This window comes from Carassius auratus, chromosome 24 (genome assembly GCF_003368295.1).
Source record: "Carassius auratus strain Wakin chromosome 24, ASM336829v1, whole genome shotgun sequence".
In the NCBI taxonomy this organism is placed as follows: domain Eukaryota; kingdom Metazoa; phylum Chordata; class Actinopteri; order Cypriniformes; family Cyprinidae; genus Carassius; species Carassius auratus.
In genome coordinates this window covers 22346784-22373096 of record NC_039266.1, presented here as the reverse complement: position 1 = coordinate 22373096, position 26313 = coordinate 22346784, and the positions used below count along the sequence as shown (strand labels likewise).

Genomic DNA, 26313 nt, shown 5'->3' with positions numbered 1-26313 from the left:
AAAATTTGACATAAGGAAGAAAAATGTTACAATAAGAAAACCTTTAATTTTTTTAAGCTGTAAAATGTATGAAATATATAACATTATGCAAAAAAATGTATTATTAATTTATTTGTATTTTTAGATCTTTCTGGGAAAACATTGTCCTTGTTGAACGTGAATTTCAGAAACACATTCAGGTCACATTAAATTAAATTAAATTAAATTAAATTAAATTAAATTAAATTAAATTAAATTAAATTAAATTTTACAAATAAAGAAAAAATATAAATATAAATATAAAATAAATTTAATAATTTAGTTTTCTTTAGATTTTAGGTTAAAATATAGCCAGATATGTTATTGACAGCCTTAGATACATTCACAGTTTAGCAAGGCTGGACAAAAATTTCCAAAGATGTTACAATAAAGAAAACTTTTTGAAAAATATTATATATCAAACTATGTTATTCTGTAGACTTCAGAATAAATTTAATTCTCAGTGAGTTTGAGTCTTCATCGTGGCTGGACAAACAACATCTAACACAAGATTGTGTTTGTGGAGGCTGTCGGAGGTGTTGCTGTCTGTAACTAACATGCTCTTAACTTTAATCTACAGATGACAGAGTCGATAATGCCGTCAGTCATGCACAAACTAACCGTCACCTCGACCGTATTGATCTCAACGTCCTCGAATGACTCCCATCTACAGGATCCTCAAACAACATGCTGCTTCCACTGTTTCTGCACTACACAGCTTTATTCATTGCACACTCACTAGATTTGCTAATATTTGATAAATGCAACCAGATTACACTGCGCTGGCTGCTGTTTGAAAATTTTTACTGTATTTTGATCAATACTAAATGCAGAAGAGACGTCTTTAAAAAAAATGTAAAAACCCAAAACCTTCTGAATTTTAGTATACATTTATATAAATGCATACATTATTTTTTTATTTAATATAATATAATTATTTAAAGATTAAATATATCAATATAAATAAATATAACAAAACATAATAATATATGCTCACCAGGTTCCCCACAGACAGCATGCGGTTGAACTCGTCTGTCATGGGATAGTGTTCCAGAGCCATGAAGAGCGTGTTGAGAACGATGCAGATAGTGATGGTCAGATCCAGGAACGGATCATTCACCATGAACTTCACCCACTCCTTCACCTTCAGCCAGTTGGGGGAACACGTCCACACCAGGTACTTCTGTGCAAACACGTACCAGCACGGGTGACACTTCTGCTGCGCCTCCTCCAGCTCTGTCAACCAGCGGAGAACAAATTACCCATGCATCCTTACTAACAAAGCTTCATTTTCTTCCCAAAAACAACATTTGGCTGTACAGGATGCTTAAACTGACCATATGAGACCACTAATCATGTCATAGGTCAGTTGAATAAATCATCTTTCCATTGATGTATGGTTCAATATTTGTCCGAGATACAACTATTTGAAAATCTGGAATCTGAGGGAGCGAAAAAATCTAAATATTGAGAAAATCATCTTTAAAGTTGTTCAGATGAGGTTCTTAGCAATGCATATTATTTATCAAAAATTATGTTTTGATATATTTACAGTAGGAAATTTACAAAATATCTTCATGGAACATGATCTTTACTTAATATCCTAATGATTTTTGGCATAAAAGAGATATTGATCATTTTGACCGATACAATGTATTGTTGGCTATTGCTACAAATATACTTGTGCTAATTTACATTTACATTTACAAGTTCACAATATTTCATTATAAAATGCTTTTATAAACAATAAATGCTTATTTATTTATTTATTTATTTTATATATAAAAGTTAAGTTCAGCCATTTTACTAACTTCAACCAATGTTTAAACTCCACCCTTTACAGACATGCCAGCCAATGAAATGCCAGCATGCCTGAGAGTACACAATGATTGACAGGTGTCTAGTGTTTCTGATTGGTTCTCCGTGTAGTTTGTTCCTGTTTTAAGACTTTAATGTAGTCAGAGACAGGTTTATTTCTCAGGGCTCATTTCAATGATAATATGTCGGGTAGGAGGCATTTTATGCATAATATTAAAGCATAAATTTACTGTAGTGTAAGGATGGGCTGTTTACCTGTCTGCGTGAATACATTAAATCAAAACATCTTTAGTCTATTTAGCAGTCTGACTGTACGTAAACATATCCTAAACAAATGTTTCAATGCATTTGATTCAATAACTATAGACAAATGCGTAATTTACAGCTCAGCATTGAAATTCTTGGCTTGTATCAAACACCACATGAATAGGTCACAATGAAAGGTTAGCATGTTGTTTTTCTACCCAACTGAGGATGAATCATACTTGACAAGTGAGGATGCATGCTTAGGAGGAAACTGTAAGTGTTCTAATGAGAAATGAGACAGAGACGGACATCTTGTGGCTCTAGATTTGGCTCTGCGGTGGTAATGTGCTACTAACTCCTGCGATGCGCCACTGCGGTGGTGTGATGGACCACAGCGGGTGCAGTCGACCTGTCAGCCTTTATTTCATCCTCCACAAGAGAAACTGACCAACAAACAGACCTTCGGTTAACACCGCGTTCACCTCAACACAGCAGGAGCTAAACTACAGATGACATGTAACATTGTTTGTGAGTTTTAACTATGAGCTGAACTATGAGTCTTTTGTTCGTCCATGAAACTATAAAATAAAAAGTAATAATGTTAATTATATAGCTGTCTGGTTGTTTCTAAGGGGTTTCTAGGGTGTCTGTGTTGTCTCTAGGGTGTTGCTATGATGTCTGGGGCTTTCTTGGGGATTTTAGGGGTTGCTATGGCATCTATCTTGTTTCTAGGGGATTGCTTGGGTATCTGTATTGTTTCTTGTGGGTTTCTAGGGTGTTTGAGTTGTGTCTAGGGGTTTCTATGGCGTCTGTGTTGTTTCTAGGGGGTTTATTAGGATGTCCAGTTGTTTCTAAGGGGTTTCTAGGGTGTCTGTGTTGTTTCTAGGGTGTTGCTATGATGTCTGGGGCTTTCTTGGGGGTTTTAGGGGTTGCTATGGTGTCTATCTTGTTTCTATGGGATTGCTTGGGTATCTGTATTGTTTCTTGTGGGTTTCTAGGGTGTTTGAGTTGTTTCTAGGGGTTTCTATGGAGTCAGTGTTGTTTCTAGGGGGTTGCTAGGATGTCCGGTTGTTTCTAAGGGGTTTATATGGTGTCTGTGTTGTTTCTAGGGGTTTCTATGGCGTCTGTGTTGTTTCTAGGGGGTTGCTAGGATGTCCAGTTGTTTCCAAGGGGTTTCTAGGGTGTCTGTGTTGTTTCTAGGGTGTTGCTATGATGTCTGGGGCTTTCTTGGGGGTTTTAGGGGTTGCTATGGTGTCTATCTTGTTTCTAGGGGATTGCTTGGGTATCTGTATTGTTTCTTGTGGGTTTCTAGGGTGTTTGAGTTGATTCTAGGGGTTTCTATGGAGTCAGTGTTGTTTCTAGGGGGTTGCTAGGATATCCGGTTGTTTCTAAGGGGTTTATATGGTGTCTGTGTTGTTTCTAGGGATTTCTATGGCATCTGTGTTGTTTCTAGGGGGTTGCTAGGATGTCCAGTTGTTTCTAAGGGGTTTCTAGGGTGTCTGTGTTGTTTCTAGGGTGTTGCTATGATATCTGGGGCTTTCTTGGGGGTTTTAGGGGTTGCTATGGTGTCTATCTTGTTTCTAGGGGATTGCTTGGGTATCTGTATTGTTTCTTGTGGGTTTCTATGGTGTTTGAGTTGTTTCTAGGGGTTTCTATGGAGTCAGTGTTGTTTCTAGGGGGTTGCTAGGATATCCGGTTGTTTCTAAGGGGTTTATATGGTGTCTGTGTTGTTTCTATGGGTTTCTATGGCATCTGTGTTGTTTCTAGGGGGTTGCTAGGGTGTCCAGTTGTTTCTAAGGGGTTTCTAGGGTGTCTGTGTTGTTTCTAGGGGGTTGCTAGGAGGTCTGGGGGTTTCTAGGGTGTCCGAGTTGTTTCTAGGGGTTGCAAGCATGTCTGTGTTGTTTTTAGGGGATTGCTTGTGTGTCTGGATTGTTTTAAGGGGGTTGTTTGGTATCTGCATTGTTTCTTGTGGGTTCTAGGGTTTTCTAGGATGTCTGAGTTGTTTCTTGGGGATTTCTAGGATGTCTGAGTTGTTTCTAGGGGGTTTAGTGGTTTCTAGGGTGTCTGTGTTGTTTCTAGGGGGTTTCTGTGAGCTAAGGCATTCTGGGTTGTCTCAAATTGTTTTGTGGTTGCTAGGGTGTTCTGGGTACTTGCTTGTGGATCTGGGCAGTTCCTAGGTGGTTGCTAGGGTGTAGCTAGGGTAGTTGTTGAGGCAAATACAGATACTTCATCATACCATTCGCTTCTACTGTAGATGTAATTTGTGTTTGCTCTCGAGCTGATCATTATTTAGGTTAAAACCGTTGTACAGTTATTATTCAAGTATAAAATCATTAATGTACTAATGTGACAAACTAATTTACTCCTGTCATAGAAAATAGGAATGATTAAACTGTGCAGAGTATAAAATTCAGGCCATGAATAGTAAAATTATGGTCAGAAACAATGATTATGAATGACTATAAACTTCTGTAAAGGGTATGTCTGAGTATTTTTGCAATACGGCTGTTCCAGTGTCAACTTATTTATATACAAATAAACCAATAAGCGGTAGCTGGCAATCTATCACACATGTATGTAAGTAACATCTGACAAAACACCCTCATTATAATAAATCTAGACTGTTGCTGTTCTGCCGTGTCAGCTTTCACATGTGTGATAATGAGGTTTGGCGTTTTCTTATACTTGCAGATCTAAACTCATATCCTGTAAGCTCAGGCCTTCTTCTGTTAGCATCTTTTGTGCTGACCAATCAGGAGTCCAGAAAAAAACTCTCTATGGGCCATTTTTGTTCATTTCTTATCCTCTAGTGAGGAAAGCACACTAACTGCATGACAGAAAACTGTCTTCAATTGATTTTGATGAAGAATCCCGATGTCTGTATTAATAAAAGATGGCAATAATCTAATGTTTCTCCATGTTACTTCACTTTAAGGACTAATAACTGTATATTAGCAACAAAAAAATTACATTCGTGTCCATGCCAGTGGGCAATATTTTTTGTTAATTATTATAAGCGCAACCTGTTGTTTAGTCTTCTGTTACTTTAAACACCCAATTTCGTTAAACTCGTTAAACTTAAAAGGTGGATTCTGATTGGCTGGGAAAAAATCATTCTGAAGACGATTTCAGCGATATCATTCCTCTATGTTGTTATTATTATCCTTGCAGAATTAAAGTAATTATTAAAACATTTTAGTTATCATTGTAGCTACTGTCCTTGGTGTGAACGAACTTTGAACGATTACTATTAAGATAATTAGCTCTTACTTCTGTGTACAAAAACATTTAGTTTATTATAAGCGTGTGCTGATGTTCTGTCGTCTGCGACTTTAAATACATAATTTCGTTAAACAGCTGGAAAAAAGATGTCTAAAATTGATTTCGATTATATTGTTCCGACTATTAATATAACTAACGTCCACATCAGTGTAAAATATTTTTCTGTTTCTTATAAGCGTGCACTTTCGCTTATTAAAGTTGGTTGGATTCTGATTGGCTGTCAATGATTTTATCATTCTTCAGCTAGAAAAATATTGCTCTGACAGTGATTCCAAGGACATCGCTCCTCTGTGTTGTTATCGTTACAGATGTGTGGATATCTAGTTCCCTATATTTGTCGTCCATCGTCTGAATGAGCCTTCACACATTTCCCAGCGGGAACGTCGCAAACAATGAAAATGAATTTATCACTTGATTTATTTATACACAAACTTCTAGAGGCGGTCAAAACAGTTTGTCCTGATGGGCATAACAGATTTGAACTGCGAGGACATTCTGTTACGCTATTATTTAGTCGCTAAAACACTCAGGGAAGAGTCTGGCTCTTGTGCCACCCATGTGATGTCACAGTCTGGCTGTGTTATGATGAAGCAACAGCGGGGAGGGTTACACCTTTCCTCTGAATAACAACAGTGTGCGGCGTCTCGGGGGACTATATTAACTGCGAGCAGATGGAGACGCTTCTCCAGTCCTCGCACGCACCTAGCAGGAAACGATTTCATGTGGATTCCATGTGCATATGGAGTTATTTCAGGGTTAATATCTCGTTGTTGGCACGTGCATGATTGTGGTTGGTTTGTTGGTTTTTGTTGTGTTGTGTTTCTGTCTTACCTTCCATAGCGTCAGTGATGTAGCTGGTGGCGCTCAGGGTCCGGTCTCGGCCCTCCTGGGACTGCTGGGGCAGCAGCATAGTGCTCAGCTCATTGGTGGAGTTGTGTCCCTGAAAAACCAACAACTGCAGTCATTTAAATGCCTTCATAATGAAATAAATGAGAGCAGATTTATAGCATTCAGTTATCTCTCTTGTAATCCAATTCACTGTATGGTGTTTTAATATAATATCTATCATACCATTTAGAATGCAAGAAAACAAAATAAGACCAAAGTTTATAGTTGCTAGGGAACTAGTTGGTTTCTCGGGTGTTGCTATGTATTTTCAAAAATATTTAAAGACCATTCACTAATATTTGCGTAAATTATTTGTATTTATATGCACATTCGAACTTTTCACAAAAACTGTAATTGCGCTCACAGATGAATTTTTTCTTAACCTCTTCATAATGTTAGTGAATTTGGAGTATTCTAAATGACGCGCACAAGGTTATTTATAGATCATCTCCATATAAGGGCATTCTGCACACGCTTTCCTTTACGCCTTTGGTCACTCTTTTGTCAAGAATACACCACGCGACCCCATATGACACGTGCTGTCTACAGATGCGCTCTCACCAGATCTTTGAACAATACCCAATGTGCAGTCCTCAAAATCAGTTAATTTACAATAAGACAACTTTCATACAGACCAATTTTACAGAGCTTTCATTAGCCGACTGTACATGCGATGTCATTCAGAGAAACCTCGCAGCGCAAGCCATAGCTTATATAATGCCGCTTTAATAATTAAATAAGATTAAATAATTTTAAGATGAAATATATACATTGTATCGTAATTATATGTAATTTCACACACAAATTGGTTTCTAAGGTGTTTCTATGTGGATGCTACCGAGGCATTTCTAGTATTGCTGAGTTCTTAAATATTTTTAACAACAATGCTATGTGTTAATGGTGTTTGGGTGGTTGCTAGTATGTTGCTTTCTGGTTGCTACAGTGTTGTTGAATGCACGGCCAACTCTAGTGTCGCTGGACAGCAGCTTCCTTTTCTGAATTATTTTTAAGCCTGTTCCTGTACACTTGGGTGGTTGCTAGGGTGTTGCTATGTAGTTTCTGCGGGGTTATGTGAGTGACACAATGCTATGCGGTTGTCAGGGTCTTTCAATGGTTGCTAAGGTGTTGCTATTTGATGTTTTGGTTGATTATAAGGGCACTGCTGTGCAGTTGTTACATGTTCTGAATGATTTTAACCACATTGTTATGCAGTTGCTAGGGTGTTTAGATGCTTTCTAAAGTGTTGCTAAGTGGTTACTAAAGAATTGTGGGTGATTGCAGGGGCATTTCTAGCATTGCTGTGCAGTTGCGACCTGTTCTGAATGATTTTTAAGAACATTACAATGTGTTAGGGTTTTTGGATGGTTGCTAAGGTGTTGCTAGGTTATTTGGGTGATTGCTAGGGTGTTGCTGTGTGGTTGCTACATAGTTTTCTGGTGATTGCAGAGGCATTTTTAATGTCACTGTGCAGTTCCTCACAGTTCTGAATGATTCTTTAAGCACACTACTATTCGTTAAGGTGTTTGGGTGGTTGTTAGGGTGTTGCTATGTGGCTGATAGGGTATTTGGGTGGTTGCTAGGGTGTTGCTTTGTGACTGCCACAGTGTTCTCTGTGGTTGCTGTGCAGTTCATAAGTGTTCTGGATGAATTAAAAGCACATTTATGTGGCTGCTAGAGTGGTTGCTAGAGCCACCGAGTGGTTGCTAGGGTACTGCTCTGCAGTAGTTAAAGTGTAGCTCACATTTGCAAGAGTATTGCAAGTGTTGCTGTGCAGTTTTAAAGTATTCTGAACCATGCTGAACACATTGCCATGTGGTCACTAGGGTGACTGGATGGTTGCTAGGTGGTTGCCAGGGTGTTACTATTAGGTTGCTAAGGAGTTCTGGATAGCTCCGCCCTAAATTCTTTGAGATTTTTTTTGCCTCTAGATAAGGCTCAGTAAAAATATTTTATATAGTATTATTGACTCAAACACACACACATTAATCTACAACACTAATAATGGCATTTAAAAATCAATTCGGTTCAGTGCAAAACAAAAGCCCAATAAAAGCAGCGATTAACCCTCAGCAGCAGATGTCTTCAGTGATAATGGGTGTTTGGGGAAATGCGTTAATTTTTGTCCAGTGCTTTTATCCGTTTGCTGTTTTAATGTTTTTTATCTGAGGTCTTCGAGTCAATGATATGATGTCTGTCAGTAACAATGACCCTCTGATTATATAATGTGTTTTTGATCGCAGGTAATCAAAGGAATGACGCAGGAGCGCTTCGTCGCAGCCCACCAGAACACCCACTCCTGCTGTTCAGACGAGTGGGAAACACCGCCGTGTGTGTGTGTGTGTGTGTGTGTGTGTGAGAGAGACGCTGCTGCTGTGACTCTTATTCAACATCTGTTGCTACGTAACCATGACTAGTTCGCCAAGACAACAGGGCATCCGTGCCTCCATCACACAGTCCAGACAGTTTTCAGACTCCTTTCCTTCTGAGTAATTCAGATATTTCTGGCAGGATGTCATACTTCCCGTTTCAAAAGCTCGTATTAAAGGAAAATCACTTTAAATACATAAAAAAATAACTCTCTAGACTGCATTTACAATAAATGGAAAAAGACCTCAGTAATCTCACATGTGTAAAAATAAAACAATTTTATATCTCTCTATTCTTGCAGTACATCAATACGTGTCTCATTCGTGCCTGTTTTAATTTTTTTCACAAAAGGTTTAAAGAAAAATGTAATCTAATAAAATTTAATATAGCTTAAATTACTCAGCCGATGAAGAATATAACATTTATCATGTTTTTCAAGCAAGTATTTATACAAAATATAATAAATCTATATGTATCTAAATGTATATATATATATATATATATATATATATATATATACATGTTTGTACGTTTCTTTACATGTACAAAATGCATCTATGGAAATCACTTATGCAGCACTTATGTAGCACATGTGTGCAGTTATTGCTAATTAAGCATGCAGTGCATTTCTGTTTAATGCATGGCAGTATATGGCATCTGAAGAGGTTCATATGGCGTTTGGTCAGAGCCGTTGAGTGCACTGATAAGACGCTATTCTGGGAAGCGTACTTGTGTTTCCAGGAAAAAGCAACAGCGACGTCTCTCTCCAATCACAGACCCCCCACTGCACGCTCTGAGTCATGTTTTGATAAATAAGTCTGTACTGTATGTGCAGAGATAAAATAGAGATATATAAAAATAAACTCCACATACCTGCTCAGAACATGTCTGGCATATTTTTATTTTTATTATTTTTTTCTATATTTTTTCTTTATTTTAATAAGAATTATTATTGTTATTAATGTTATTGTTGTTGTTGCTTTTTTATTATTATTATTATTATCATTATTTTAAAATAAATAAATAAATAATTTAATAACCAAATATACACAAATATTTTTTATTTTTTTTTTGCTGAATTGTCTTTGTTCCTCTTTTGTAAATCGCTTTGGGTAAAAGTGCTAAATTACAGTATACTGAATATAATTATAAATTCTAATCACACACACACACACACATACATACACACACACACACACATATATATATATATATATATATATATATATATATATATATATATATATATATATAATGAAATATGACCTAGACATGGTCTTACAGGTTTTTTGTCAGATGCAATCCATGCAATATCCTTGCAATAACGTTTGTACTGTAAAAACCATTAGATTATGCTGCTTTCAGCTTAATATCTGATAATGCAAAATGTCTAGACAATAAAAAAAAAATCCATAGTGTTTGCTGGGCCCAAGACTTATTGCATTAAAATAACCTGAGTCTCTGAGTTATTCCGTTTGACACTCAGACAAATTAACATTTGCAAACCCAGGAAAAAGCAAAGAGGTGGAGGTTCTTATGTAACACTAATCATTACACAGCATGTTTGCAGGCTACCAATATAAGAAAAGAACTCATCCAAATCAGCTCAGAGAAGGCAGGAGCGTAATGCATGTTATCAGTGTGACTGACAGCTAAAGAGGAACTGACTGTATGAATAAACTGTAACACACAGAGACTGGAGCTCTTATGTCTGTCCTTGAAAAAGATGAGGAGGTTTCTGGGAAATGTTCAGCTGCTGTAGGATTCGTCATGCAACACTTAACCTTGAATTAATGTCTGTTTTAAACTAACAATGTTTACAAGTGAATCTGACACAAAAAATGTCATATTTGACCAAATTCTCAATACTGTAAAAATGTTTTACATTTAAATACAAAATTTAAATTGTAATACTATTTAACATTTTTAACTGCATTTTTAATCAAATAAATACAGCCTTGGTGAGCAGAAAAGACATCTAGTGGCATATAATCAATAGACCATAGCAATAAAACCATTATAAGAAATAAATAATCATAATAATAATAATAATAATAATAATAATAAATATTATTATTTATTAAACAAGAATTTAAATTTTGTATTATTGTATAATTATATTATTATTATAATTAATATTATAATTATTAATATTAAAGTTAATAATTCATAATGATTAATATTTGTTTATTATCAAGTGTTATTATTATTGTTTTTGTTAATTAGTAATTAAAAATAATTATTTATTATTGTTGATTTATTATTGCTATTAGTATTATTAAAGTTATTATTATTAATTATAACAGTATTAATTATTATTATTAATATATTAATTAATTAATGATAATACTTAATTATCCTTATTCAACATTAGTGTTGTTGTTATACAGTTGTATTTAACATTGTTGTTGTTGTTTTGTGGTTTTTATTATTACTTTTAGTATTATTCATTTCATTATTAATAATTTATTTATTATTATTGCAATAGTATTCACTATTAAGTTTGCCATGGCTAATTCTTATTCAATTAACCATTATTGGCATGCCTGATTGACAAAAAAGTGGTCATATGATACGATTTTTTTTCCCCTTTCTCTTTGGAGTGTTACAAGATCTTGAAGTTCTGTAAAGTTGCAAAGACTAAAGTCTAAAATCCAAAGAGATATTCTTAATAAAAGTTAAGACTCTGCCACGCCCCCTTAAAACACCTCGTTTAGACACGCCCCCACATATCTACATCACTATGTGGAAATATTAGTGTAATGCCGCCCAAATGTTGATGCAAAGAAAGAAGTAACCCAGTTAGTGTTGAAGCAGTCATGTCAGGGAGATGTGTGTGTATCTAGGAGAAACCAAAAGCACTTTGTTTGGTCTTCCGAAATTAGATGCATTTAAGATTCCTTACAAAAGAACAGCAGCACATTTTATGGACGACTGTTTCGTGAACCTAGGAGAGGAGGCAATTCTGACTTTGCTACAATAATCTGGCGCTTCTGAATAAGCTACTGTAAGTATGTTTTGTTATTATTTTAAGAATTTGCTTAAATGTGGAGTTTACATGCCGCGTATGTGTGTGTGTATGTGTGTGTGTGTGTGCGGATCGTAAAACTAAGGACATTATTGACCATTTTTACTTTCATTTTGAAAGATGAAACTCATGATTATGATAAGGAGCGTTACGTTTCCAGCAAGTGCTTGCGTTGTTCAGCCAATCACAATGCACGGGGTCAGCTGGCCAATCAGAGCAGACTTGTCTGAAGGAGGGGCTTTTGTTTTGTTTTTTTACATTAAAGCATGTCAACATATTCTATTACACCAAATACACAGAAAAAACATAATTTGAACACTTTAAGCATAACAAATTGCAAAGTATCACTCAAACTTGTTAGAAGTATCTAGACACATGAAACTGATCCTGTTCTCCACAGGAGACCATTCTATCCACGGTTCTTCATCTATAGGTGCTTTATTACAAATCAATCAAGCTGTTTCCAATTTCCAGGTGTCTGCTTGTTTGATCAGAAGCACAGAGTGACTTACGCTTTCCTCTTTGACCTTCTCCATGGTGCACGTGGGCAGCGGAGACAGCGGGCCCTGGCCCGAGATGCCGTTCTGGTCCATGGCCACGAAGAGTTTGCCGTTGATGTTGAGACTTGGGAAGAAGAACTGCGAGCTGTGGCTGCAGGTGCTTTGAGCGCTGGTCCGTCTCCTGCTCCAGGGCAGAGCCAGCGAGCCGCCGCGGCTGTCCGAATCACCGTGATTGCTGAACTCATCGTCGGCGAAGTCCACTTCCGAGTCTTTGTTTGGCGGCCGGAAGTTGAAGATGCTGACCTGACTCTCCCGTCGGGCTCGTAAGGACAGAGTGCGGACCAACAGAGAGTGGGTTTGCTGGAAACGTAAGGATGAAGGGAAACTCATCGGATGCAAAATTCACTTTTTTTAATTTATGTTTGAACATAAATGTGACCATTGAATCACCTAATAATGTGCTAGTTAGCTAGTTCTGCAGCTAAAGCTTACAGTCTCATGAAAATAGCTTGTCACCCCACAGAAGAGAGGGGCGGGGTCAGCAGAGCTCATAAGCATTTAAAGGGACATGCAACGAAATGGCTCGCTGTGAACAGAGCTGATTTTGACAACATAAATAGGATGTTGTTTTACACTACTATTGAAAAATATTAACCAAAGTATCTTATAGATATATATTTCATTAAAACCCTACAGGATTATATCAACTTGGAAAATTGGCATCCTGATCTCCTGTCAGGCTCGTAAGGACAGAGTGCGGACCAGCAGAGAGTGGGTTTGCTAGAAATGTAAGGACGAAATGACTTAAAGGGAAACACTTTTTAAAGAGAAAAAGTGCAAAATTCACTTTTACATGATGTTTTAACGTAATGTGACCCTTGAGCACAAAACCAGTCATAAGGGTCAATTTGAAATTCAGATGTATACTTAATCTGGAAGCTGAATAAATCATCTTTCCATTGATGTGTAGTTTGTTCAGAGGACAATATTTGTCTGAGATACAACTATTTGAAAATCTGGAATCTGAGGGAGCAAAAAAAGACTGATAAAATCATCTTTAAAGATGTCCAAATAAAGTTCTTAACAATGCATATTACTAATCAGAAATTAAGTTTCTATAAATTTACAGTAAGAAATTTATGAAATATCTTCATGGAAAATGATCTTTACTTAAGAAAAAATAATAATTTTGACCCATGGTTTTTTTGGCTATTGCTACAAAACCATCAGAGGAAGTGAGTATTTTTTATGAATTTTTGCAAATCGCCTTTCATAATAATGTGCTAGTTTCAATCGCAAATAATAATAATTATTTTTTTATTTAGGAAAACATTCCAGGACATTGCACATTCCTATACAAGGAATAAGGATCTTATCTATAGAAACAATCGATCAGTTTCTTAAAAATATATATATATATATTTATACACTTTTTAACCACAGCTCAGCTTGCATCTAGCTCTGTGATGCGCATGCACTTCCTTTGATAGATCACAAATCGTTAGTTCTTCGTTTCTGTACTTTGTTTAAAAACTCTAAAAAGTAATTTTTTTTCTGGAAATTAACTCTAACTGGAGACATTTCCAGAGAATAAAATGGCATGCAGGTGAGTACATGAGAAGTGATGAATGATTTTGGGTGATAAATCTACCTTCATCTCCTCTATAGTGTCCATCTTAGCGGATTTGTCATTACTGCCATCCTGCATTCCTTCAGATAGCGGTCTCGAGTTTTTCCTCCGGTCCAGATTTCCTTTTCCTTGTGTGGAGAACGGCGACACGTCGGCCATCAAGATGGACTCAGTTTCTTGTGCTTTATGAGCCACCTGAGAGACACAAAGTCAAAATTATAGACACAATGCTACATGACTTTTTGAATGTTATTGATTAAATCAGGTATATTTATTATTATTTTTTACATAATTTTTTACCTCTTTAAATTATGAAAAAATTCTGACAGAAACACATTGCTGTTTGTAATTATAAATTTTTTTTATAATATTTTTATATGAAATATGATATTATATAAATTTTATTTATTTGTATTAATATTATTATTATTAACAAATTGCATTAATACTCTGAAATAAAAACAATGTGATAATATATATATTATTGTACACTATAAGTTATAATACTATTATTCAAAAAGTAAAACTTTCAATCCATAAAGATTTAACAAATTCAAGCTTTTATGTTGGCAGAATATTAGTGAAATCCTGTAAACTTTTCTCCGCAAATGCATGTTTCTAAATATGCAGCCCATGCTCAAGATGTTCACTACATTTACACTGAAAACACTCTATTATAAGATGTGCTGAGCTTCACTGTGAAAACAGATTAGATACTTAACTAACTGCAGCATACACAATGTCAGTTAATTTAGATTAACTGTGCAGACCCATTTATTTATTTCACTGTTACATTTGATTCAATATCAACTTACGAACCCCCTGCAGACGTACCTGCTGTTCCTTCTTCAGCTGCTCCATGGCGAGCTGAAACTCTTGCTCTTTCTGCTGGGCTTCTGCGATGGTGGCCTGGTTCTGCTCCTCGTATGCCATGGCCACCACAGCCAGGATCAGGTTCACCAGGTAAAAGGAGCCCAAGAAGATCACCACCACAAAAAACACCATGTACGTTTTTCCCGCCGAGCGCAGCGTCTGTCAGCACAACAACGTCAGATCACAACAGCTGCAAGAACTCGAGGATTACTTTATAAATATCTGTTCACAAGCTTGTAATAAGTGTCAGACTGATCAATATAATGCTTTCTCAAAGACAGCCTAGTCAATGGATGAAAACACAAGAATAAAGGCTTAATATCTACATACAATACCATCTGAAATTTTAGCATCATTTTTGACATTTTGATGCCAAGATATAGAAATAAAATGCATTGAATTCAGTATTTACATATCCACTACCCTTCAAAGTTTTAGTGTTTTTTATGCTCGCCGGTGCTGCATTTATTTAATCAAAAAAATAGTAAAAATAGAAATAGTGAAAGTGAATAGAAAGTTCAGAAGAACAGCATTTATTTGAAATGCATTCATGTCTTTACTGCCACTTTTCATCATTGTAATGCTGACTAGAAATGCTGCATAATTTTTTTTCTTTAAAAAAATGTAAAAATAAATAAAATGACCAACCCCAAATGGTAGTGTATGCATATAAATTACATATCTATTCATTGTCTAATAGTTTTTTTAATTAAATATTAAGTATTTTATATTAATTACAAAACAAAATTAATTTGATTGCATCTTTATTTGATTTAATGCATCCTTTTCCAGTAAAAATACTAATTTGAAGAAACGTATGTTATCCAGCTACCAAAGAAGTTTGTAATGCTTGAGTGTGATGAGATGAGAGTGAACAGACAGTCTACTGACGTGATGATAGAGGTTTTCCCAGTAATCTTGTGTCATAAGTCTGAAAAGCGAGAGAAAAGCCCATCCGAAGGTGTCGAAGCTTGTGTAGCCGTAGTTCGGGTTTCGTCCGGTCTTCATACATTCAAAACCATCTGGACATTTCCTGCGGAAAACAGGAATACATGGTTATTAGCGGCATCTTCTGTGCGTCTGTTACTGTGTACAGGAAATGAGTTTTAGCCTGCTGCCCTGTATACACAGGTGCATCTCAAAAAAATTTGAATATCTTTTTGGAATATTTTTTATTTATTTCAAGAAGTGAGACTTTCATATATCCTAGATTCATTACAGGCAAAATAAAACATTTCAAAATTCTAATGATTAGAACTTACAACTTATGAAACTCAAATATCCAGTATGTATATATAAATACATTTTCCCGCTGCATAATATTATAATGTTTTGGAGAGTACCCAATATACAGTATATATATATATATATATATATAGTTTACCATCGGGGGGAAAGCGAGCACATGAACGTAATCAGCGTTGTTTACGCTTAGATGAAAGCATGTGTATGCATTGGAAAACGATAACTCAAGGAGAAGAATTGTTGAATTTTTGTTTTCTTTGCGCATAAAAAGTTTCTCGTAGCTTCACCAAGCTGAAATGAGCCACTGATGTCACATTGACTGTTTCACAGTTAAGTTTCTGTCTATGAGGGGGTCAGAAAGCTCTCAGATTTCATCAAAAATATCTTCATTTGTGTTCAGAAGATAAATGAAGGTCTTATGGGTTTGGATGGTAACTACCGTATTTTTTGGACTATAAGTCGCACCTGAGTATATGTCGCACCAGTCCAAAAATACGTCATGATGAGGTAAAAACATATATAAGTCGCACCGGAATATAAGTCGCATTTATTTAGAACCAAGAACCAAAAGAAAACATTACCGTCTACAGCCACGAGAGGGTGCTCTATGTCTTCAGTGTAGACTACATGAGCAGCATTAGAGCGCCCTCTGGAGGCTGTAGATGGTAATGTTTTCTATTGGTTAATTTCTCTTGGTTAATTTCTCTCAGTTCATGTCAAATTAATTTTGATAAATATGTCGCACCTGTCTATAAGCCACAGGACCAGCCAAACTATGAAAAAAAGGGTGACTTATAGTCCGGAAAATACGGTAATGACGGAATATTCACTTTGGGGTGAACTAACCCTTTAAATGGGTTAAATTCACATAAATTATGTTTTCTTGTAGTGAGTTCCAGCCTGTTGCCCTCTCTGTTCCCAATGAGAAGAACAGACCCCTAGCTCTCGGACTAACAGTGGCTCTGAGGGTTGCTGGCGCCAGAGCTTCATCTGTTGAGAGCGTGAAGGTGTGGATGACGGCTGATATCGCACTCACACACCTCGCCGTGTCCCTGAAGGACGTGCTAATGGACGGGCCCCACTTCACTCAGGTTTTGTACAGGGCCCCGGACCCAAGACGTACTGATACCATCCGCTGCTTCCTTCCTCGTGTGGCACAATGTGCTGGAGATTGGGACTGTTTACAGCAGCGTGGCTTCGAGTTTATGACAGAAAATAAGTAGTGATACTTCAATGGAGAATAATTTCATTAGTTTTTATACTGACATGAGAAAATATTGCAATTTTCCAGTTAAAAAAAACTTTATTTATTATTTAGGTTATGAAATGTTGATTGACAGAAAAAAATAGTTATTTATCAATATTTAATCAGTATTATTTCATCATGGTCAACATACACAAATATCACGGTGGTTTTAAAATCAGCATTTAAACTAGTATTAGTTTAAAAAAAGCTTTTTATTTATGATTTAGATTATTAAATGTTTATTGACAGAAAAAAAGAAACAGATAAAAATCATGAATATTTAATATTTAATCAGTATTATTTCAACATGGTCAACACACACAAAATATCAAGATGCTTTTAAAATCAATATTTAAGGACTATTTTTATTTTTGGTTTTCCAGTATACAATGTTTTGTTACTGATTGTTTATATTTCGCTTTTATTGAAAAAATCATCGATTAGTATTATTTTATCATAATTTTAAATTCTTACACATAATTAGTATTCTATCTTGTTTTATCATTATTTATATATTGTTTATATTGACAGTAAATAAATAAATAAATAATAGTTATCTTTTAATATTGTGTTATTAATTATTTTGATAAGGTTTTTATCAACAGTTAAAAAAAATTCTAACCAATATTTATTAAATATTATTTCATTGAGGCTTTAAAATCTATTTTTAATATTATTTTAATATATATAATGTTTGTATCAGTTTTGGTTGAGAGTAAAATTTTAAATCAGTATTTTTTTAATAAAATAAAAAAAAACGTCCTAAACATCCTTATAACAAGATCAATTTACTTCAAAAGTAAATTTTATTTTTATTTTATAATCACAAAAAAAGAGAACTTATTACTTATATAAGAAATACACTCAGAAAACCAATTTTTACTGTCTTATGAAAATTGCTTCAAAATGCACCTTGTTTTGATGCCATTTAAGAGGCAAACGAAAGCAGAAATGTGGTATGGCTCTCCATCAGTGATCTGCTGTTGTCATTGAGTTCCAGCTTAGAGTCACTCGGAGAATTTGTCAAAGAAGCCCCTCTCAGCACACTGGCAGCTGGGACCGCATTGTCGGGACACAAAGCATTTCGACATGCTCTATTTTGGTCGCTAGAGAGTCCCTCAGTCCTGTCAGGGTCCTGAGAATAGGAGGCTCTGGGAATCTCTGTTAGGTGCTGTGTGTGTAAACCAATCTGTCGGTTCTGTTTGAATAACTGTTCTGCTGTTATGAGCCAAGATGGACTCAAGGTTATTCCCTTGGGAGTCTGATCTCCGGACGCTGCTGTGGGATCAGATGGCGCTCCGATCGGACGGATTGGCACGCTCAAGATTAAACCTCTCACTTTAACGCAATACAGTAACTAAGTACAAAGACACGAAGAGAGCTCGAAAGATGAGATATCAAAGCTTTATTGTATAAAGATGCTGCTGATATATTTAGGAAAAGAAGAGTTTAGTTGGCATCAGAGAGTTGCCAGGAGAAAAAGGACACAACTGGAGTTTTGGATTTGATCTGGAAATCATCATTGTTTAGTGATTTCAATAATTTAATTGTTGTAGATTAGACAGACTGAAAATATCAGGTCTAGACATGCAGCATCTAGAAACGTTCTTGTTTTGCATTTTCTATGTTTATTTCGGTATATAAATATAAATATAATAAATGAACAATTGTGAAGATCATTATTTTATGCACTTATTATTTTAATATTTCTTGTTTTTATTATTGTTATCATTTCTATTAATCTGTTAATGATCACATATTTGATTTACAATAAATATGTATGAAACTAGTTAAAAACATACATTTTAGAACATTATTAAATGCACCAAGCTGAAAAAGCTTTGTAATGATTATTTATTATTTTATTAAATAATATAAAGTAATTTTGTAAGACTTTTTCATTTAACTCAGTGAATTTAATAATACTGAATTAAAAAAAACACAAGCCAATAAAATAACCACACTTTTACTGAAAGTAACACAATAACACTATAATATTAATATTGGTACACTTTACAATAACGTTCATTAGTTAACATTAGTTAACTACTTTAGTTAGCAAACTAAGAATGAACAATAGTTCTTCTACATTTATTAATGTTTATTAAAGTTAATGTTAAATTCAGCATTTACTAATGCATTATTAAAATCAATTGATTGTTAACAGAACTCTGAATTAACATAAACTAACAGTGAACGACTGTGTTATCATTAACTAACATTAAGTCCAATTCGGTGCATCCCTACTTTTTATTTAATTTAATTAAATTTTATTTTATTCTTCAGCATTTGTTGATTTATTTAAAACCGAAAATGCCATTTATCGGCCGATAATTTTCAGTGGCCGAACATTCAGTTCATCTCTACTGAATATCATCCGTTTATTTAAAATTTGACATTTATTTTGTACATTTTTTATTACATTTATATATTTTTTTTATTTTATTTTATTTTATTCTTCTGCATTTGTTGATTTATTTAAAACCGAAAATGCCATTTATCGGCCGATAATTTTCAGTGGCTGAAAATCAGTTCATCCCTACTGAATATCATCCTTTTATTTAAAATTTGACATTTATTTTATAAAATTTTTATGACATTTATATTTTTTATTTTATTTTATTTTATTCTTCAGCATTTGACCGAAAATGCCATTTATCGGCCGATAATTTTCAGTGGCTGAAAATTCACATCATCCTTACTGAATATCATCCTTTTATTTAAAATTTGACATTTATTTTATTAAATTTTTATTAGATTTATATATATATATATATATATATATTTTTTTTTTTATGTTTTGCAATGTAATGCAATTCAATCTTATCCAGTGCTACCACAGCAAAATCACTGTTTTATAATCTTTTTGGGAATATTTTCTTTTTAGACAGATTATAGGAGTTCTGGCTCTTCTCTTACAGTTAGAAGATATCTTCAGTTATTTGATCAGTGCCACAAATGGAGTGACAGAGCCTGAGCCCAGCTCTTTAACAACAGACGAGGAGGTGAAACGAGGCAAGCACTTCTGTTTGAAATGCTGTCAGCCTTCAACTCAGGTTTCCATCCAGGTTCACAAGGTGACCAGAGCTGAACGCTAACAACGGCTAAAATAAGACCACTGGATTAATTCACCTAATTGATCCCCGAGGGAAATAAGCGAACAAAGGAAACAAACACACTGCTTTAGATACAGAGAGCCTGTGCTGCATGACCAACACATGGAGATATTATTCAAATTGATAATAATAAAACAAAAACTCTTTTACTGCAAAATCACACATGCTTCTCTTGAACCTTACAGTATATAGACCTTGTTTTTATTTAGGTTTATTTGATTTAAGAATTTGCATTATATTACTTCAAGTGATATACTCTTTAGTGTGCACTAAGAGTAAGTTATCTACCCTATTTACATTCATATGTACGTACCTGGTTTTAATAATAGATCGATTTTAGTTTTGTTTATTTAATCAGTACTTGGTATTGTCAGTAAATCAATTATCACTAGTATTTCTTTATGGTTTTAAAAATCTACATTTCATCAATATTTTTTTCTGTTTTTTTTCAAAAAATAAATGGGGGGTTATCGGTATTTACTCAATATTATCGGTTGATTATCGGTATTTAATTAATATTATGGTTTTAAAATTTGTATTTTTGTCTCATTTTTCATTGGAAAGCCAGTCTATCTATCTATCTATCTATCTATCTATCTATCTATCTATCTATCTATCTATACATAAGAAATTAAGTAGTAGAAAAAATATTGGGTTTTATTCGTATTGTTTTTTATTGGTATTTACTCAGTATTATTGGTAAATTAGAGTGTTTAATCAGTATTATTTCATCATGGTTCCCTGTCCTATTTTCAAGAAAATACACTTTACCACTAATTAAATAAATTAATAAATTTAGTATTTTTTTAAATAAGCATTTACTCAGTATTTTTGGTAAATAATCAGTATTTTTTTCATTAACATAAAATCAGCATTTAATCAGCATGTTTGTCTCATTTTCAGTCAAAACTAGGGATGGGAAGATTCACTCTTTCACATCGATGCATCAGCATAAAAGTAAACATAGTAAACACTTCCAGCAGTAAAAAATATTTATTTATATATGCATAACACATATGCATAGTATACACACATATATTGTGTAAATGAAGACTTTTGTTTTGGATGCAATTAATCGCCATTAATTGACTGAGAGCACAAATTACTTTTGAATGTTCTCTGAAACAAACAGTAACATTTAGAATATAAAAGTTCCATGAGTGATGTATAAATAACGTTTTTGCACTTATGTTTTGAAAGCATTATCAAATACCAGATAACTTTGAACAAACATTCTGTTAACGTTTCCGATGCAGCTGATGCATTTTCATCTGTTTCGGGAAGACTCGTAAAGCGCTGAATAAACTGAATGTGTGTATCACACACACTACACAAACACTGTTTATCAGAGGTGGACACGCATCTGTTATCATGGCTGAAGACAGACACATTCGTCCTTTGTCTGTTTCTGGCTTCGGCCAGATGTTACAATCAACATCTACAGGCCTCGTCGTAATTCACACCAGCGATCCATTACTTCACATCCGCAGCTGATAACTCAACCGGAGCGTCTTACACTTTCCATTACATGTTCGATATATTCCATTGCAAAAATGCTCTGGATTTTGAAATATTATGTTATCGATTAGCAATCGCTTTTAAGATAATGTTTTATCCATTAGATTCTCACAGAGCGAGAGAAGCTGCCAGAGACGGAGGACTAACTTTCAAGACATGCTGCAGATGTCTCCAAACAAAGAACGGCGAACATGGAGTGAAAGGGATAGTGATTTCTCAGAGTCCATTAGAATCGGACGATTTTTTTTATTCTTGCTGATAACTTTCTCTCAAAGTTAAATGGAACAAAACTATACAATTTTCAGCATGTTTTTTTAAGATAAAAACATCTTCAAAATAAAAAATTTGGTATAGGGTCCAATTCACACTAATAACTATTTGCTTATTAGCATGTCTATTATTAACATATTGGCTGTTTATTAGTGCTTATAAAGCATGTATAATGCATGACATCCATAATCCTACCCAATACCCTAAACTTAACAATTACCTTATAAACTATTAATAAGCAGCAAATAAGGTGTTAATTGAGGCAAAAGTCATAGTTAATGGTTAGTTAATAGTGAGAATTGGACCCTAAAATAAAGTGTGACCAAAAATTATTTGTATTATCTCTTATTAATTATTTAACATTGTAAAATCTGATATATGAAATAATAGTCAAAAATATATATTTTTTTCAATAGAACAGTTTATTTAGACAAAATATATGAAAAGATATATATATATATATATATATATATATAACAGTTTGTTTAATATTACACTATATAATACATTATTTTTATTACTGGTGTCTTACCCTATAAAGACTATAAAAAATGTTGTCACATTATTTTTTTATACTTTTTTGGAACAGTTTATTTAACATAGGCCAAACATTCTTGTAAAAAAACATACATATATAATATATGTTTATAATTAGTGATGTTTAATCCTGTAAAGCCTGACATATGAAATAAATGACAAATATTTACAATATTAAAAAAATATATAAATATATATTTGTATTATATTTTAGTATTGCTTTTAATTAATAATTATTAATGCAATTTAACACTGTAAAGCTTGATTATATCAAATAACCATCTGAAATAACTAAGTTTATTTAACCTTTTTTTTTTCATAAAAAAGACCAGCATTTGCATGATATGCATTACCAGAAAAAAAAATATTCATTGAATTTACAATCTTTTTTTTAAGGTAGGTGGTTGCAGTCAATTTATTTTAGTTACATTTAAATAACTTAAAAAATTTAGCTAATATCTCCAATAACATGGAAATGATCCAAACATATAATGCAATGCAAGCCAAAGTCTAAACTATCAATCAGAGACAGAAGGCATGCAGCAGATTGTGTGATTGATCCTCAAGAGACTAAACTTCACCTGGTGATCTGTTTAGTAACCTCTAACTCTCAGAGCTCCTCAGCAGCAGCTCGTTTTCTCGTAAGAGACTGAAGATGTCATGACTCACTGAAGTGAGCTCCTGCGAGTTTATATAAGCAGAGAAATGACCATCAGCACATACTATACAGATCCCTTCTGAGCGGACACTTTCATGCACTATTCATAAACTATTCTGTAAAAAATTAGTTTTAGTAAAACAAATGATTATTGGAGTGTGTTTTACAAGAAAATACAATTGTAGTTTTTTGCATTTTAATTTAACCAATTTCTATTGGTGATATTATTAGCATTTTCTAAGTGAAAATTAAAGCAAACCTAATGTACTTAAGTCATTATTCAATTCAAATTAAATTATTTATGTATCTGTTCACAGTCCACGTGAATCATAAGTGCTCATTATTCCAAAGAAGAACACATTTGGTTTTCATAATCTTAAGTTATTAGGTTTTCTTATCATAATTATATAATAATTTTTCATTTCAGCAACAAAGTTTAAAGCAATTTTGAATTTAAATAGACGACCAGTGTTATTTTTGTATTTGTATTATTTTATTTAGCTCATTATTAAATACTATTATAATTTTTTTATTAAAATTTTAGTTCATGTTTATTTTATGTTGTTATTAAAATTTTAGTAAAGTTTTTTTATTTATTTTAGTACATCAAGTTAAACTAAATGGAAACTAGAAATGTTGCATTGGAAGCTGAAATAAGTTTTTTTTATTATTCTTTATTTTATCGGTTAAATTAGTTTTTCAATTTTTTTATTTACAAGTATAATGTTTATGGTTGTACTTTTACTGTAATAATACTGTCAATTTCATGAATTCACTATGCTATATTATTTTTTTTTTTTTTTTTTTTATCCAATTAGTTCTTGGTAGATTATATTTATTAATTTAATTTAATTTAATTTTATTTATCTTTTTTTTTTTTTTGGTAATTTTTTTTTTTTTTTTTTTTGGCTGTCTTGTTTACTGAAATCCATTAGTTTAAAGCAGGTTGCAGATTGCATTATCCTTTATCACACTGATAATAAAATAAACTGATAAGTTGTTTTTTTCCTTGTCTAAATATAATGAAAGGAGTTGACAGCAGGTCACGCAGACTCTTGATTGGCGTCTGTCTGGTTGCTGTGTGTTAGTCAAGGCCACTGACTCATACATGTACATGCAGTTCTGCTGAGTCACTACACTACAAGCTCTTACATCCGTTACGGCTCTTAAAGCAGCTGCTGCACATCGACCGCTGACCAAATCTAGCTTTAGTTTAACCTTTCATAACATGCATAGCTCCGCCCCTCAAGTCTGATCGGATGAGTCACGTTTGAAGGTGAAATCCAGTAACAAACACACATTCTATTCATTATTTTTAGTCACACATTTCCTTGTTTCAAACCATAGATCACCTCTCAGAATTACAACATCACAAATATGTGAAAGCAATGCACATTTTTGCCAAATGCGATACATATACAACACCTGCTCTGGTTTTTCAATCACTAAAGACAACGAGACATTCAAAAACGCTTAATGTGAAAAATGCAAACAGATGAACCCAGAATATGATCGTATAAAGACAAACAAACAAATTTGACTTTACAGTTTACAGATTGCAAAGAAACTGTGTTGACTATCTTGGCTTACAGCTAGAAAATTGCATTATTAAACCATCGTCAGTAAATAAAGTATCATAAATAAACACGACTAAGCTAAATACCAGAGTAAAGTCACATTAAACTCACCCAGCATCACTTGCATTGCCACATATTAAGGCGTCCTTGGCTCCTTCCACTTTGAAGTAATTATCTGGAAGAATGAAAAAAATATTTACATTTTTTGTTCTTTTTTCTTGATCTTCATTTATTTGTTTTAGTCGTTTCATTTCAATTCGTAATGATGTTAATGTTTGGGTTGTTGAAAACTGCAAAACAAGAGTATCATAATTCCATATCTAATAATATGGAATTAATAATTCGGAATTATTAATTTTGAGAGAGTCAAGTCGACACGCCTCAAAGGGTTAAAATTACATAAAATTGTCTTAAAAAGATTTAAATGATGTAGCTTTTCCAGTGCTTTTTTGATGCAAAATATTAAATTAATTACTGCTGTACTTTACTGTGTTTTTATCTCAGATTTTCATATTTTCATAACATTTACCATTCAAACTGAATGCAAATTTCTGAAACCCCATGCTTATGTTTCAGAAGAATCCAGCTCTGCTTCAGATCCCCAGCTCACAGGAAACCTTAACGTTTATATGGACGTTATATAAACGTATTATGGAATGTTCTTATAACCTTATTAATATTTGATATACATTCTCATAATGTTGAAAAACATGTTCTGAGGTCATCATTCTTGGAACATAAATATGATGTTATTTGTACGTGAAAGTTCTAAGAAACGTTTTTGTAACATTTAAATAACATTCTAATCACAACAAGAAAACTGGTCATTTAATTGATCTTGGAATTTTAAAAAAAGAAACTTTTAAATAATATTTTGGAGGGAAATAAAAATTAGTAGAAAATGGATGTGACCTTTAAATAACTACTACAAGAAAACTGGACATAGTGTTCTTAGAATATCAAAAATAAACATTTAGATAACATTATTTTTGGTGGAAAAATAAAATAAGTAGAACATTTAAGAATTTAAGAACTGTACATTTGAACGTTCTTAGAATATTAAAAAAGAAACATTTATTGACATGACAAAACTAGACATTTTAACTTTTCTTAGAATTAACATTCACATAACATTATATTTCAGGTAAATTTAAACAAAAAAGTTTAGGAAACGTTTTAGTAACCTTTAAATAACGTTATAATCACAACATGAAAACTGGACTTTTAAACTTTCTAAAAATATTAAAAATAAACCTTCAAACAACATTAGTTTTTTGGGGAAAATGAAATTAGTTGAACGTTTAGCAAACATTTTAGTCGCCTTTACATAACATTGTAATCATGTCAAGAAAACTTGACACTGAAACACTTCTCCCAATGTTTCACCGAACTGTTATGGGCCTGTGTTTATACCGTGTTTGACCCGTTCTACTTGAGCAAAGAAATTAATCATGCACACTTATGATATTAGCAGTATCGCGTATTCTCGATTTTAT

General features: G+C 33.5%; 1 protein-coding gene across 3 annotated transcripts in view; it reads right to left on the bottom strand.

Moving 5' to 3' along the window:
• Positions 1-26313, bottom strand: part of LOC113042661 (sodium channel protein type 2 subunit alpha-like) — a 95860-nt gene that overhangs the window by 21276 nt on the left and 48271 nt on the right. For all 3 annotated transcript variants that reach the window (XM_026201659.1, XM_026201658.1, XM_026201657.1), the window contains exons 8-14: positions 24929-24992; positions 15542-15683; positions 14612-14809; positions 13799-13972; positions 12160-12507; positions 6196-6304; positions 1016-1254 (exon numbers count right to left, since the gene is read on the bottom strand). In XM_026201659.1, coding sequence (XP_026057444.1) covers positions 1016-1254; positions 6196-6304; positions 12160-12507; positions 13799-13972; positions 14612-14809; positions 15542-15683; positions 24929-24992 — 1274 coding nt within the window. The remainder of the gene's footprint in view (positions 1-1015; positions 1255-6195; positions 6305-12159; positions 12508-13798; positions 13973-14611; positions 14810-15541; positions 15684-24928; positions 24993-26313) is intronic.